General features: G+C 36.5%; 2 protein-coding genes across 6 annotated transcripts; both read right to left on the bottom strand.

Annotated features, from left to right (window-relative positions):
• Positions 1–5,381: 5,381 nt before the first annotated feature.
• Positions 5,382–8,076, bottom strand: PRFB3 (peptide chain release factor). 4 transcript variants are annotated; one of them, XM_089060469.1, is made up of 7 exons: positions 7,780–7,903; positions 7,570–7,647; positions 7,153–7,370; positions 6,729–6,998; positions 6,408–6,620; positions 5,845–6,028; positions 5,382–5,767 (listed from the first exon to the last, which is right to left on the bottom strand). In XM_089060469.1, the coding sequence occupies exons 3-7, from the start codon at positions 7,366–7,368 to the stop codon at positions 5,478–5,480; spliced, it is 1,173 nt and encodes a 390-aa protein (XP_088916595.1). In that variant the 5' UTR covers positions 7,369–7,370; positions 7,570–7,647; positions 7,780–7,903; the 3' UTR covers positions 5,382–5,477. The 4 variants fall into 4 exon arrangements, with proteins under 4 accessions (XP_088916595.1, XP_047958801.1, XP_047958800.1 ...); XM_048102844.2 differs by lacking the exon at positions 7,570–7,647 and having other exon boundaries at positions 7,186–7,370; positions 7,780–8,076; XM_048102843.2 differs by lacking the exon at positions 7,570–7,647 and having other exon boundaries at positions 7,780–8,075.
• A 231-nt stretch (positions 8,077–8,307) lies between these two features.
• Positions 8,308–13,004, bottom strand: LOC125204621 (N-acetyltransferase). 2 transcript variants are annotated; one of them, XM_048103329.2, is made up of 14 exons: positions 12,897–13,004; positions 12,719–12,820; positions 12,591–12,647; positions 12,404–12,468; positions 12,206–12,303; positions 12,004–12,055; positions 11,801–11,893; positions 11,437–11,547; positions 10,780–11,098; positions 9,702–10,168; positions 9,501–9,610; positions 9,164–9,222; positions 8,897–9,084; positions 8,308–8,786 (listed from the first exon to the last, which is right to left on the bottom strand). In XM_048103329.2, the coding sequence occupies exons 1-14, from the start codon at positions 12,949–12,951 to the stop codon at positions 8,598–8,600; spliced, it is 1,965 nt and encodes a 654-aa protein (XP_047959286.1). In that variant the 5' UTR covers positions 12,952–13,004; the 3' UTR covers positions 8,308–8,597. The 2 variants fall into 2 exon arrangements, with proteins under 2 accessions (XP_047959286.1, XP_088916502.1); XM_089060376.1 differs by lacking the exons at positions 12,719–12,820; positions 12,897–13,004 and having other exon boundaries at positions 12,404–12,479; positions 12,591–12,632.
• Positions 13,005–16,399: the final 3,395 nt, after the last annotated feature.

Here is a 16,399-nt window from a genome sequence, read left to right as displayed (position 1 = left end):
AGCGCGGAAAATAAATATCAAGCAATGGAAACCCGGAGTACTTATAATTTCGGATTTGGATGGGGAGTGCAATATTACTTCTGTAGTGGCTGCTCATAATATTCCAATTATAAGCTTATATTAAATTGGGTTTAATTTAATTAGTAAAAAGCTAATTGGAGGAGCTCATATCCAAAACCTTCCATAGATCCCTGTATGGGCCCAATATGTGACTTAATATAAATAGGAGAATAAAGGAGACAGAAAGGCACTTGTTTTTATTCAAAATTTTCGTCCCCCTCTCTACATAGAAGAGGGATGATTTTTCTCCTTCGTGGAATAGGTTTTTTGTCTTCTTTATTTAAGTCCTAGTATACTGGTGGGATCAGCCCACCCTTATATCAGTTTACAGTCCGGGAACCAGACAGAAGATCCGTGGTTTAGTACTAAAGATCTTCACGTGGAGAAGGCGCTAGCTATCTTCGATTCTTTGGAGAATCATCAAGGTAAAATAGCTAAACCGTAGAAAAGCATGTTTTAGGTTTTAATTAATTTAAAACATGATTTATTTGAGTAATGAGCATGATACATGTGATAATTACACGAATAGAATTTGTCTAAATAATCTGCTAAATAGATCAGGATTATTATGTAATCGATTTATGTGAGCGCTTCCGCGGCTAACCCCTTCAGAAATTCCAACTTAAAATCCTTCCAGGTATGAATTGAGTCTGGTGGCAGCCTCAACAACCATGTATTGGCCTCTCCCTTCAAAGCGAACGGGACTGTGCGTAGGCGATAGTCTTCCTCCGTAGCATCGTTTGGCCTCTTCTAGATGCTGCATAACTTGCTGAACTCATTCAGGAACTCATATGGACACTCATTCCTCCGCCCTGAAAAAGTGGGCAGAACGCCTAACACTTATTTGAGACAATAGCATGGGCTGGTTCGCCATCTAGATGTGCAGTAAGCGAACCGATCTCAGGATCTGGATCCACTAAGTTTGCCATGTCACTGACTACTTCATCCTCTGTTTCTGAGTACTCTGTTTCTGATGACGACTTATGATCCTCTCTGCCTGACGAATTCCAATCGTCGTCACTGTCTGAACCAAACGGAAATGGATCTCCGGTTGTTAACCCCGATCTGGTGGTGACTGTGGATGTTGACTCCTTGACCTGCCACCTGAATTGAGCGTTCCTTGACCCAGATGAGTACTCCAGTTTCTAAACCGTGAGCATCTGCTCATAAACTGAAAAGAAAGACAAACAAAAGAAAATTAAAACTATATGCTCCAAAGTCTCTAAACACTCACACAAACTACGCCATCCATCCCCGGCAACGGCGTCATTTGAAGAGCTGCAGATAATGATGTACTCGAAATAATGGTCGGCTTTCTCAGATCCAGGGAATCCACTAGATCACAAGGTCTAGGAACTCAGAGAACCTTCAAAACCGTCAGTCGTTGGGCACACAATCTGATCTGCTTTTCAAAAACCTCAACCCACGATACTAAAAACTAGTATAAGGAAGTAGGGATTGAATCCCATAGAGATTGAAGCGTAAGAAAGCATTCAAGAGACTTTGGACAAGTTTTTGGCTGCTGCCACATAATTTTGGGTTGAGAACTTACTACTAGACTCGGGAAATGTAAACGATCTATTCTACCAGCTACACCGAGGAAAACATCTGAAAGCATGCATGACGAAAACAGAGATGCAAACATAACAAGACTCCAGCGACGAAACTTTATCAGACCTAGTGAATTAGTTTTCTTAAAATGCCTAGTGAGATGAAGAACAGACCATGGGGACCATTTCCTAAAATAGTAAAGGTACGAATGAAAAGCTGCAAATAACTAACTAAGGATTTAACTAACAACTATCTTCATCTTCAACAACGATTTTCGATCACAAAATGCAGAAAACAGAGTAAACAACAAATCGAAACAGACAAGTCGAATTAAACTATTAAATTACGATTAACTAATAGATCTACTACTGCTAGACGAGGTAAATGAGAAGGCAGAAACTAAACTTCAAAACCCATGCAGAATTTAATAGATCTAAGCATCGGACGCTTCATCCGCTCCGGATCCAAGCCATCCACAACAAACCACAGCAATTCCCATCTCCGATCACACCGATTCAACCAAACTCAACCGATCAACTACAATCCAACACCGTTCAACTCAAACAACTCAGATCAAGTGCGAAAAGCATCCAAAGTAAAACGAAAAGCAACATATACATGAAACGAAAACATAGCAAAGATTTCCATAGCTAAACAAGTACGAATTCAACAGAGATTCAACAAAACAAAGCCGAGCTTCGAACAGCGAAGACTCGGGAAATCCAAAACAGAAATTTAAAAACAGAAAACGGTAAATTGTTTCTTCGCCTCTCGTAGAGACGGTGGTACACAACACTGATGCTAATTCCAAACTCCGAACCCCAAATTGGTACCCCTAATATGTGTGTAGAGTGTGAGAAATGAGCTAAGAGCTAAAAAGATGATGGAACGATGCCCTCAGGCGTGTTGCGTGCTCTTATTTATAAGAGTGGAGTTGAGCTTCTAGATCCTTATTTGAATTCTCCATTCTGCCCTTCGTCTATAATTCTCCTCCGTCTGGTGATTTTCTTCTTCCTTCTGCTCATTTTCTCTGCCAGACTCCTTCTCCAGGCAATCTCCTTCCTTCTTCCTGGATCTGGCATTTTTCTCTACACACTTGGCTTACAAACCGTGTTAGACCCAAGAAATTACAAAATTTAACCCCATAACCAATGCATGAAATTAGTCTTATCACCATGGTATATTCAATTTCTCAAATTCGATTCCCAGTGAGTGAAAAATAATGGATTAAAGTTGTGCAAAATTGCAAGCTATTTAAATGAGCTATGAGAGAAGCTATGAGATTAATTAAGAGAGATAATTATTCCACATTGGAAGTTACAAACTTATTAATCAAGTATTTAATAAGAAGGATTATTCCATGTAATCATTCTAGTGGAGATGGGCTATAGAACCCACACGCGCGCGCGCCCGCCGCCGCCGCCGCCCACCCCGCCTCGAGCCCGTGCTCGTGCTTGTGCTTGTGCAAATGCCCGTGAACTTGGACTTGGATCTTGGAAATAGGTCTTTGGACTGTTCTTTGGGTTTGGTCGTGGGGTCGGTGCTTGGTTTCGACCCTAGGTTGGTCTAGTTCTTTTTAGACCACCATTTTTTCCACGTCAGCGAGCCAAGCGGGATGACACCTCGTCAGTGTGACGCGATAAAGCCAACGTGGCTGACACGTGATGAATTCCACGTCGTGAACGAACCTAGACACGTCTAGGATCAACCTCTCCAGCTCTGTAAAGGTTGTAACGTCTTGTAACGCTCGGCGGTTACAAACTCACAATGATGACAGCCATCATGGCTGTTGACCCCCTGCAGTGGACTGAGCCTATAAATAGTCTAGTCATTCCATGCATTCTACACGCCAAAAATCACAAGCATTTTGCATCATAAGCTCTCTCTTTGTGTCTTGCATTGTCCTTCTGTCGAAGCTCTGCCATCTCCTCCATGCAGTTCGTCGGAGCTCTGCTGATAGTGGTGCTGCTTCACCAGAGATGTATTCGTTTTATCTTTGGGGATGAAACACCAATCCGAGAGCACTATCGGGGCGTATCTCGTTTTGCGGAAAGAGGCCTCCACGACTCGGATATTTCCTACTTTACGGTTTACTGTTTCGAATTTGTCTTTGTAATTCCGTTTCAGTTCATCTTCTGTATTCCCTCTTTTAGGTTATATTACGCCGGTTTTATATCTTGTAATTCCAGAAACCAACAATTTCAACAGAAGACTGCTTGTTCCCAATCGAGGTTGTCAGGGGTAATCAACTCATAAAATTCTCCGCGGCGCTCGCCCTACAAATGCCCTTTAGGACTCGTTTGATAAAAAAGATGAGATATGAGAAGATATGTAAAACAAGATAAGAAATACGGGCTTCATGTCAAGATATGCAAAGATATGACTTTTTTCTATTGTTGTTTGATAGAAAAGAAATTATCTAAATTTGTATTGTATATTAAATAACATGACTTAACTTGACAAATTGGTGAGATACATAAACAAGGTTAATGTTATAATTTTGGTAAGATTAGATAGGGCCCTGGTCTTATATTGGGCTTTGAGTTAAGCTTAACTATGATATCAAACAATTAGAAATGTCCATATATAATTCTCTATCTTAGCATTACTAACTTATCAAACATTTAATATGATTGAAAAAATATTAAATTCTAAATAAATTAAATTAGATGATAAAAGTTGTGGTCATTTTTATGCAAATTGAAACCGACGTGTCGTTGAAAATGCCAACTTTCAACAACCTTTAAAACAACGCCGTTCTTAACACAATGGAGGCCATTTTCATGTAAATATAATTGGATATATGAAAATCATAAATATCTAAAGTGATGGTTCATAAATATTTTGTTTCTAACATTCCCAAAAGTAATATTCCTTCGTCAATGAAATGTTATCCATATTTGATTTAGTGTGAATTTAAGAAACGTGAGTTTCGTAATTATATACTACCTTCGTCTCATTCTAAGTGAACCATTTTCTTTTTTGGAATGTCTCACTTTAAAATGACACATTTCAAAAATTAAAAACATCACTCTCTCTAATTTTTCCCCTCTCTTACTTTACTCTCTCCACTTAACTCACAAAACAACACTACATAAAATCTCATGCCGGAATAGAAATGCTTCACTTAGAGTGGGACGGATGGAATATTAGTTTTATATAAAATATGAGTGCAACGAGTTAGTGGAGAGTGAACTTTATTTATCAAAAATAGAAAAGAAGCAAATTGGACAATATTTCAAAACGGACTGAAATGGCAAAAAATGAACAACTATTATATGGAAAAAACTTCTCTTTGGATATATCCAACCATAGAGGGAAGAATAAGGAAACAGAGTGATGATTTTAACTTTTAATTGTTGCGGATTAATATAACCATAAGGCTCTTATTAGCATGCTGTGACAAGTGTTGGTCGACTGTTAGGTCCACTAGATGTGATACTTAAATTTCAGTATGAAACTTTATGTCGTACCTTTTCCGTCCATCAATAAAAAAAGAGTTTTCATCTTATATGGGTTTTATAAAATATAATTAAAATTGATTTAAAAAGTTAATTATGAATTCTACTTTATATACTCCATCTGTTCTATTGTAAATAAAACATTTATTTTACACAACTCTCCTTTATATTATTCTCTCTTATTTTACTTGTTCTTCAATTTTAACTATTTATTGTTCTCTCCGTTCTACTCAAGATATTCATATTTAGGTCTTGGTATTATAGTCTCAATGGATACAACTAGCCACGTGCATTTGCAGGTATAGCTCGTGTCTAAAATTAGGCGAGTCACATTCCCTCAGTTCATTATCACATAACAGTTTGACATCATATTCTAGTTTTAAGCTATCGATTTAACTAAAAATTTTACACAGCAGTACTAGATTGTCTGGAACTGATGTGAGCAGCAATGAGAGGGTCGAGATTGCCATTCAAAACGGGGCTTACATCTGGAAACTGAGCACCAGACCTGAGATCGTGCACCATCTTCGTTGGATGGAGGACATATTTTCGTGTTTCTTGACTCCACCTGTCCGTTGCAGCGCCTCTCTTGATGCTCCCCACACCAGACACGCCATGGTCCCTCAGAAGAACGAGAAGTTTAGCCTTCAAACGGTTGAGGGCTTTGATCTTGTTGGCAAAGAGACTCCTCTCACCTGTGAATGAACCAATCTAATCATTTCATACCATTTCAAAAATTCATCAGTTATGATAAGTTTGATGATACTTATACCTGTAGACTGAACTTCTACACCTGTTGGTATGTGGTGGATGTGAACAGCTGATGAAGCCCTACTCATTTGTGGATTGCCCTCACAGTAGGATGGGTATGAAACTTGTATATCCTCGTCCTCAATTGACAGGTCAGCAGATGAGTTGATGAATAGGGGAATCACATCCACGGAGGCCAAGCTAGCCTGAGAAGTAGGCAGAACGAACCTTATGAGGCACATAATCGAACACACAACAGATTTGTTTTTATGGGAAGGCCTAATGAACTTCAAAGCATTCATGTAGCTTCTTTCAAAGGCGAATGACATGAAGAGAGCATAGCGTTTGGTCTCTAATAGAACTTCAAAGGAAAAATCAGAGGTTCTTCACATTATCTCAATCATGCTATGTGAGTTAAAAAGGAAAGAAACCAAGTCACGCTGAGAATGCAACGTGAAGCAAAGGAGAGAGTGTGTGTGCGCTTGAAAACATGTTATACAGGTTTCTGTCACTCAGCAAGTCAAAGGACAAGGACCTTCGTATGTACACTAACAAAACAAACTTTTGGTAAATCCATTTTCCTACCTTAGGAAGAGCAGAAGTACTGTCCGAACACCTTATCAGAGAGTGTACGCCTCTTTCTCCTGATAGATATCCATAGGCAAATTTAAATTCTAGTTCGATAGAAGCATATTTCAGTTCACCATTGCATGAACGATATCTCTCTACTATCCTCCCAGCATAGCCCTGCCTTTCAGCCCATTTCATGTACATCTGTGCGAGTTGCAATGCCCATCTCTGAATAAACATTACAATAAAAAAAATCACATGAAAATGAGGTACAGTGCCAAAACAAGATTCTGTAACCAATCCATAGAAAGAAACCAAAATCCCGAATTCGCTAACTTCATGGCCATAGCAATTTCTAACTTCACCTCGCCAGCAGCAAGGGTTGAGAAAAGAAAAGCTGCAAACCTCCGAGAGTGTATCTCCACATCTCGACTCGATGATGATGCACGCTCCCTCCATGTCGTATGGCTCCTTTAGAAGCTTCGACATCTCATACTTATCCAAAAACTTGTTTACATCTAAAGAAGAAGCATATGCCTGCTTGAAAAGCTCATAATTGATAGCATCCATCTCTGCAAGCTCGGTGATAAGCTTAGCTTCCTCGGCCTGCATCGTGCAAAAGCTTAAATTCCAAAACACAGTAACTTCAAATCTTTTCAACTTACACTTGACCTATCGAGATACAGCAGTGTAACCAAGACAGAAAACGAAGCAAATAAATGAAGCAATATAATATTAGACTTAAATGAGCATAAGTAACCTTAAATGTAAGATCCCTGAGTGTGTCAACCACCTTGGCACTGTCAGCCAGTTTGGCAAGGACTTCGTTTGATTTGTTGAGGTCGTCCCACAAGTCATAGTCGCGGACAACTCCTTCTTGGTCAACATGCTTCCCTTCTTCAAATTCCAATGCCGTTGGTGCCAGCATCTCTGCACGAAGAACAGAATCTTCTATTCTCTTTCTCAAAGAAAACATTCCTGTGCGACAAAAAAGCAATACAACCAGTCTGAATCATTGTAAGCATACATGGAGTTGAAGCAAGGTGACATGAGCTTCAATTATGAAATCTGGTACACTAGTTAAAAATATTCACAATTTCATCTTTCAAAATCACTAGTAAGTATCTAATTGAAGCTAATTTTTTTTACCAAAAACCACATCTATGCACACACTCACAATTACTAGCTCCAATCCATCCGTTGCTTCTTCGGGAGAAGCGTGAAGAAAGTAATAACGCCTCTTTTGAAGCTAAATCTACAAAAAATCACACATACAAGGCTCCAACACTAGTAAACAATCATCCATTTGACTGAAACAATCCCATAAACTCAGAATTCTTGAACAATATTAGCAGACAATGATAATAACAGGAGAGAATGAGCAAACCGAGTTGTTTGTAGAACTTGCTCTTGTCATCGCCGAGGGGTTCTTGAGAAGCTCTTAAACTGAAATTTGAAGAAGCGCGAGTTTTCGGCAAGTTCCGACCACTCCTGAATTGGGTTTCATTAAAATATGCTGTCGGGAGAAGCTCGGCCGCCATTTCTAAGGTTTCTGCCGGCTGCCGGAAAGCACGCTTTTTTAGAACTTGCTAGTGGCGCCAGGCTCGCGCACGTGCACCTACAATTTTGTTCCCATAACTATTTCTTCTGGATTGGTATTTTCTACACATTATTGAATTTTTTAATACTCCTCCTTTTCTCATCCAAAATGCAGTTTATAGTAGAAGACAGAAAATTAACAGTGATAGAGTTAAAATGGATGTTTTGTATTTCCAAAGGAAAATCATTCAACTTAATTGTGACTTAAGAGAGTAATCCGATTTTATTTTTATTAGCACCGTTTATTCAAACAATAAACAAAAAATAATTTGCATTTTGGAACAGAAAAATTAATAAATGACGCTAAGCACATTAATGAAATGAATAAGTTTTCACCAACTTTTTCTAGGATATCTTTGTCCAAAAAACGAGTCCCAACTCATTTTGCCACAAAGTTACGTCTCACAAAAGTAGTTACTTACACACAAAAACAAGTTACGCTCTCAATAGGAAATGAGAGGAAACTGAAATCTCGTATCTTGATTTCTTCATCCGACGAATTTGGAGAGAAAAATACCTAATTTAATTTTTTTGGCTACCCTTACTTACTCTCGGACATAGTATATACATATATTTCCATGCAGCATGCTGTCAGCTTATTCAAATCTAAAGGGATTCTGCAAACTGAGGGGCATCGAGATCAAGTTCTTGCTTCATGATACAGTTCATAAGCCAATCACTGCTGAATGTCCGAATCCCCAAATTCAGAGCTGATACAGCTTCTTCCATGTCTTCCTCACAAGCCACAAAGATGGTTTTTGATACCTCGTGTGTCTCATTCTGTGTTCTGATGGCCTACAATGTGAGAAATGGAAACACTCTGGTTATAATGGGACTGTAAACTTTAAATCTCATTTTTGTTTCTTTACTAACGAATGACAGTGTTTGCCTTTTGATTGACTTACATTTGCTCCAGCTGACTTGACAATAGCTGACAGAGTCTGGATGGGAGGTTGCACATGAGTTGCCAGCCATATATCGAAACCTTTAAGCAATGAACATGGATTTGCTCTTGCTCTGACGACTGCACTCTTGAGCTCAACTCTGTACTTAGTTTTGTAATCTTCGTCATTCAGAATGAAGGGTGTCTCATCTATATTTAAGGAGATAATGGTTCAGCAGGCGGATAGGATGTCCAAGTAGATATTACAAGTGAAAAGAATGTAACCTACCTACAAATCTGCCCTTCTTGAAGCTTTCTTTCAACCAGGCAGGTGAGATGACCCAGGCTCTGCATATGATAAGCATTTTCATCAGATTGGCTAAGAAAATTTTGTAACTTCATTTGCCAATGGCAAAAAAAAAACTTACAGGGAAAAAAAAATCATCACTGTTACTACTCATCAATGCTACAACTACACACTTTTCATGGATCTAAGCATGAATGCTGCAATGATTAAAATCTTAAGATGCAGTCAAGTTGCTTCACTTCTACACTAATTCATTTTGTATGAAAAACATTGCACTATTTCCTTAGAATCTTAGAAAGTGTTATCAGAAAGAACTGACCCTGAACAGAGAGCAGTGCAGAAATTTAGTGTCTTCCTCACTTTCCCAGTGACAATATGCGTACTTAAGCTTCCATCAGAAGTGACAATTCCTCCCAGATCTTCAATTATCTATATAAACAATTTGTCATTACACATGCAGAAATTTATCAAAGCATAAGTGCTGAGAGAATGATTCTATAGCTGTGTACAAAATTTATACCTTGGTAAGATATGATTTCTTATCAGCATCAGCAATATTCATCAGCATAATTCTATGAGATTTTGCTGTAAATGGGATTTCTGGGATGTCAAAATCTTTCCTTGTGATATTACCGACTCCAAGATCCACTTTTTCATGCATGCTATTACTCTCATTTGCTAGTGAAATATCAGGATAAAAATTATTTCCAATAGTTGACAAGCAGTTTCTATCAAGAGAATTAGCAACTCCGTCATCACGTGTCCAACTAGGTGAGTAAGAAGATGATTGATGGTCCTCCGAATGAGTGCCCTTTACTTTCTTTGACATCAATGAGGTGCAGGAGGTTTCCCACACCCTTTTCTTATTTCCATCCACTGAACAAGAGAAATTATCCTCATCATCTTCCCTTAGACCTTCCAGTTTTCCAGAAGCATTAGCCACATTGCAAATTTTTGCAGCTGGCAGAATGCCTACATCTTGACACCCTATCAGAAGAAAAATGCACATCACTTCAAATTAATGCTATGAAAGAGAAAAACTGGAAACTTATAGTAATATCCGTTAGAAAAATGCTCGAGTCCTAGCTCTAGTCTAGAAAATAAAAATGAAATACAAATATCATTTTTATATGCAAAACTATTTATTGATGGGAAAAGCCACTGAGAATAGCTTAAACGAACATGCATAAGCTCTTACTAGCCTATCATTTCTTTAGGCAACTTAGCCGGCACCTCTCCTGCTATGTTGGCCATGAAAAGGGCTCAACTTGGATCCTCAAGGGTGATCCCACATAAGCCAAATCCAAACTAGTGGTGGGTCAAACACAATAGCCACTGAAAATATACTTGGTAGGGTAGATAACTCATCTATCATGGAGTTATATGACCAAAAATGTCTATTCTTATCATAGTATTTTGTTTATTTATCTTCCCTACCAAACTGCCCCTAACTTAACTAATATCTTGATAACTGATCCAGCACTGATTATTTGTTTTTCTGGTGTTCTGAATACAATTATCAATGTCCACACTCCACAGATAAAGAAATGTCAAAGATTGAAATATTCAAGAATCAAAACCCAAACTAATGTACTTACCATCGATAGGAAGCTTTCCAGTCCCTAATATATCAGACTCGTAATACCCACTTTCAACTATCTGGTTATTTTCTTTAGAAAGAGGCCCTTGGCCCTCAGCAACATGAATCAGTTCTTGGGTTCCAAGAGACAGTTGAATAGGTTTCACTGGTAAACATAGATTTGGTAGCTCTGCTGATCCAGATGAGCTCTCTTTGAGAAGATGAGACGACATTAATGTTGAACCACCAGGAAAGCACAGTGCTTTTCGTATATCAGCCTTGATTGGGAGTTTGCGAGCTCTACCATTTTTTGCAACCTCACCAATTACTGTAAACCCCTGTGTTCATTTTACACATTTCAGTTTTATGAGCTTCCAAGGGGAGTACGAGTAGAACAAGTGTCAAACTTATTGCTAGATTATCTTAACCAGCCATCTCCTAAGACCTGCCATTGCTCAATCACAATTACTCCGTACAAAGCATCTGTAATGTACTCTCAAATAAAATACGGAGTACTATTTTAATATTACTTATAAATGTCAAGAATTATTATATTTGCAAAAAAACCACGCATCTACCAAAACTTGTTTTTATGTTGATGAACTTGGGCTAGCAGAAAACTATATCCATGAGTACAACAAATGAAATGCCAACTATTATAGTTTGAGTCGGTTACCTGTCTGATCCAAAATCCTTCTGATTCTTTGTCTCCCCAGCATAGTATGGTCTGAACACCTACACTATGCAGCCTTTCTCTCAATTCTGAGTACAACAAGCCACCAATTCCCTGAAATTATTTGCTTAGAACACAGTAAGCTCCAATACGATCCTGAAGTTCATAATGATATGGTAATGATAGACCATGATTCAGCAACAGTATCCACAGGCTTATTGAGAAAAGGTTAAAGAGTATGCCCAGAGCCCCCTTAAATGACACGGACCCTCACCAATGTTAGTCTAAATGCATTTTCTAACTAAAAGTATATATAATTAGTAGCCGTATCAAGATCTTAAGTAGGCAAGCGGCAGAGAAAAAGAACCTTGCGCTGAAAGATTGAGTTAACAGCAGCAAGAGGAACTTCAGCATACTGTGTATCAGCTGGGATGATTTGATAAGTAATTGCTGCAATGACCTGTTGACAGGGAAAGAGAGTTGCAAAACGCATCCATAATAGATCATGAACACGGACTAACAAACTGAAAACTATAATCCCAAGGATTGCAGCTACTATTATTATCATACCTCTCCAGATAGTCTTTCATCCTTGGACTTGAGAAGTAAAGTGCAGTATTTCCTGTAAATACATATTATCAAAAATAGATAGCATGATATTCAATATTAATACAATTATGGTCGATATAGCCGTAGTGTGGCAGAATTCAGCCAATGAATGCCAGGTTAGCCAGCCCAGCCAACAACTAAAGAACATGCAGGTGTCTCTTACCCATTGGTAACACATCTTTGAAGGAACATTGATTCTTTTCCAGTATTGGCAGCAAAGTTCATCGCAGGTAGCTCTTTTGTGTAAAGAGCTAACACCTCCTGAAGCGGCAAATGAAACATAATAGGTAATTTATTGGTTTTCACTCAAAATGTTGGGCAGAAGAACATAAATGGAAGTGGCTAGATACAATAGATATACCTGCAGGAGGGACTTAGTTTGGCCAGTTAAATCTTTCGGATGAGCAAGTACAAAATAGCAATTACCTACGGGTTAACTAATCATTATCATCATTAACATCCCATGTCACCTTAAAACAGATTGTTAACGAAACTAAACCAAATATCCCCCTCCCAAAAAAACATATGGAACAAAAACAAATACTTACCAGACTTCACAAGTCCTTCGCCCTCACCGTTGTCAGGTTCACTTGCTTTTGCGACCACTGCCACCAAAAACAAATTGATCACTAAATAAAAAGAAAAAACAATACTATTGCGAACCACATATATTTACCTGAAATACTGACTTTGGCAGCTTTGGGGAGAGAGATCTGGAGAGTATCACCATTTGATTCGGAAGTGAAATTCTTCGCTTGCACAATCACTTCACAATTTCCTGCGAATCAATAAAATCTATAAACGGACTATAAAAAACGGGTGGGTTAAAAGATGAAGATAGGAATTTTATTTACCAACGGAGATAGGAAGTGACGATGGAGGCGAAAAGTTTCTTTTTCTCGGCGCCATTGGAATGGGAGTGTAAAAATGGGAGGGGTGAGGATGGGGGTTTAATAGAAGCTTAAAGAGGGAAATGAAAATTACGCTGATGGCGGGAAATGTAAAGAAAACATTTAACAATAATAGAATGATGAGGTAAAGGGTTAACCAATAATTATTTTACAAATACAAATATAAAAGGATTTATATTTAATTACACGTGGAAACTAATAGAGTTATTTAGGAATCATTTATTATAAGAGAGATATTTTACAAATACAAATATAAAAGGATTTATATTTAATTACACGTGGAAACTAATAGAGTTATTTAGGAATCATTTATTATAAGAGAGATGGGAAAAAGTTAGTCAAAGTCGAAGTAGTGTTAATGGATTATATGGTCCACATTCTTAGTGGTGTGTGTTTGTTCAAAATTTTTCTTATTTAGACTTTTTATAATCATGAGAGATAGTTCTAAATGAAAAAACTAGTCTACTATTTTTAGAGATGGATATGGTTGGGGATGTCAATCGGGCCAGCTCACCGGGTTTCGGGCCAACCCTATTCGGGTTGCGGGTCAATCGGGTGCGGGCTAATCGGGTTGTGATTTTTTCGGGTTATAAAAATTCAACCCAAACCCTAAAAGCTCGGGTTTCGGGTTAACCGAGTTGCTACCGATAAAATTAACATGCGATCAATCCAATAAATAATGGTGAAAATTAGTTGTATTTATAAAATGTAAAATATTTAATTATGATAAATTTGAATAATATGATTAAACTCAAACGTAAACATGATCAAATACTAATATTTGAGATTTATGCAAAATATAACATAAACATCAAGAAATTTCAAAGTATGATTTAGAAATATAAATATATTTTTTTAGTGAATTTGAAGTTTCTAATTTATTTATCTATTATTATGTTAATAAAAATTTTAAATTTAATTTATATATTTAATATATAAAATTGAAAGTTATTTTTTTAGTAATCTTCATTATAAAATAACCATTGAAGTGTCGAATTAGAGTCAAACAAATAGAACGATAGAAATTTTATCGGGTTTCCGGGCCAACCCATCGGGTTTTCGGGTCTGGCCCTAACGGGTTGCGGGTTGATCGGGTGCGGACTAATCGGGCTGTAATTTTATCGAGCTATAAATTTTTAGCCCTAACCCTATAAATTTGGCGGGCTATTCGGACCGAGCCACAGGTTGCGGGCTACATTAACATCCCTAGATATGGTATTGCATGATACTCCTACTTAGAATAGTAAAAACTAGTCTACTATTTTTAGAGATGGATATGGTATTGCATGATACTCCTACTTAGAATAATAACACTAGTAACCATACAATTATTTTATGGGTATGACTTTATGAATAATTATTACTATGACTTGAGACGATTCATATCTTTTTCCATAGGGCTGGCAAATCGTGCGGATTGGGTCGTTATCGGGTCAACCCGATAACGACCCAACCCAATAAGGCCAAACCCAAACCCAACCTGTTAAGGAAACCCCAAACCCGAACACGAACCCAACCCGCCACCTTCAAACCCGGACACGACCTGGACACGACCCGAACACGATAACGACACGAACCACTTTGGGTTGACCCGACACGATAAGAACACGATATCGACCTGGACACGATAAGAACACGATATCGACCTGAACACGATACCGACACGAACCACTTTGGGTTGACCCGACACGATAACAACACAACAACAACCTAAGCACGATAACAACACGATTACATATTGGTTCAAAAAATGATCAAGACTTTAAAAAGCCATATAGCATGAAGATGTTCCATTTTAAACAACAAAACTCCAACAAAATCCAAAAAAACCCAACAAAATACATAACTTTTGTTCCAAAACCCAACAAAAAAATTTGAAACAAGATAAAAGAACTAAAGAAGTAAAAAGAACAAAACAAAAAGAGTGAAAATACTAAAAATTAAATTAAATTTATTGAATCAAAATAAAAAGAATATAATAGTAAAATAAATTATATTATAAAATTATTTGTTGATTAGTTTTGCTAGTACATAATATCTGAATTAACGTTTTGTATCTATAAGTATAAACTTATTTTTCATAAATTTATTCAAATTATCCTTTTATTCTAAACACTAATTGATTTAGTATTATTTTTCACTTGGATCTCTCACGTACATTGTATTATTTCATTTCTTTCGACTACTTTAATTTTTGTAATTTGAAATATAATTTGAAGCTTGTAATTTCAAATATTTTCTATATATTATACCACATGAAGAAATATGCAAAGTAGGGTCATCACATGGTCATTTAATATTATTATCCAAAATTACATGAATGAAGACATAATTATATATTTTGAATATATTAACTAATATACTTGAAGTGTCACACGCCTAGACGTTGATAGCAACAACCTTCTATCGTTGAACTAGCTCTTATGTATCATTTGATGCACTATAATATATAACAGATTATTAATCATAAATTAATTTTATAATATGGGTCTAAAATTTGTTGTGGTTTATCATAATATTTAAATATATCAATTTATATAGCAGTCATATAATTAAAGGATACGTTACAACTTACATGTTGGGTTCCACATGTTATCATCATACCATCTCTATTATGATATTATTCCGCACTATGAAAATAATTATAAAAGTAATATTAAAATAATACAGTAAATGAAATATTGAAAATATTGTGATTTATCATATAGTAATACTAATAATTTTTCATGATCTTATCAATTTTTGGAGCAAGTGCTATACATTTGAATGTTGTATTACTATTATATGTGTTGAGTCCAACAATGTCTCATCATTGAATGACCCATATTATAATGTTAATAATTTTAGATAGAATAATCAACCAATATGTATAATATTATTTTCAAAATTAAAAGTTAGATATTAATGATAAAATATCAATGGTTTCAAAAATAATATGAGAGAATTTCCTAACAAAAGAGTGTTTTCCTAATTTATACTTTGTAAAAAAAAGCAATTTATTTATCTTTATATCATTGTGATAGTTTAAATAAAATGAATAAAAAATTATTCCATTATTATTCCATTAAAATACTATGGATGGTTATTCTCTCTAAAATTTTATCTTTTAATAAGGGTCTTGGTACATATTGTACAACAATACAAATGAAAAATGAAAAATTATAAATAAGGTCAAATTAGTCACAAAAATATGTAATTAATGATGCTACCTAATCAAAATAAATTAATATTGTCCTTTTTAAAATTTGAAGGGCATTTTGTGTATACAATTTTTGCAAATTTATCTTTACTCAAAATAAAAATAATAATATTAATTTTTAACGGGTTACCCGACCCGACCCGCATCCAACCCGCATCCGACCCGATTTTTTCGTGTTCTTAGTGGGTCGACCCAATAATGACCCGCATCCAATAAGACTTGATCCAAACCCAATAATTTCGTGCAG

This window comes from Salvia hispanica, chromosome 6 (assembly GCF_029641045.1).
Source record: "Salvia hispanica isolate PSC_SH4W2 chromosome 6, Shi_PSC_v1, whole genome shotgun sequence".
NCBI lineage: Eukaryota > Viridiplantae > Streptophyta > Magnoliopsida > Lamiales > Lamiaceae > Salvia > Salvia hispanica.
The sequence above is the reverse complement of the archived record's forward strand: the minus strand, read 5'-3'. Positions and strand labels throughout refer to the sequence as shown.

Excerpts from the sequence above, each read along its gene's own strand:
- PRFB3 (XM_048102843.2), bottom strand. The coding sequence starts at position 7,933 with ATGGCGGCCGAGCTTCTCCCGACAGCATATTTTAATGAAACCCAATTC. Across the intron at positions 7,371-7,779 it reads CAAGTTCTACAAACAACTCG|GAATGTTTTCTTTGAGAAAG; the intron begins GTTTGCTCATTC and ends TTTGTCGCACAG. Across the intron at positions 6,999-7,152 it reads TCAGGGATCTTACATTTAAG|GCCGAGGAAGCTAAGCTTAT; the intron begins GTTACTTATGCT and ends TGCACGATGCAG.
- LOC125204621 (XM_048103329.2), bottom strand. The coding sequence starts at position 12,951 with ATGGCGCCGAGAAAAAGAAACTTTTCGCCTCCATCGTCACTTCCTATC. Across the intron at positions 12,469-12,590 it reads CGAAGGACTTGTGAAGTCTG|GTAATTGCTATTTTGTACTT; the intron begins GTAAGTATTTGT and ends GTTAACCCGTAG. Across the intron at positions 9,085-9,163 it reads CAAGAAGGGCAGATTTGTAG|ATGAGACACCCTTCATTCTG; the intron begins GTAGGTTACATT and ends CCTTAAATATAG.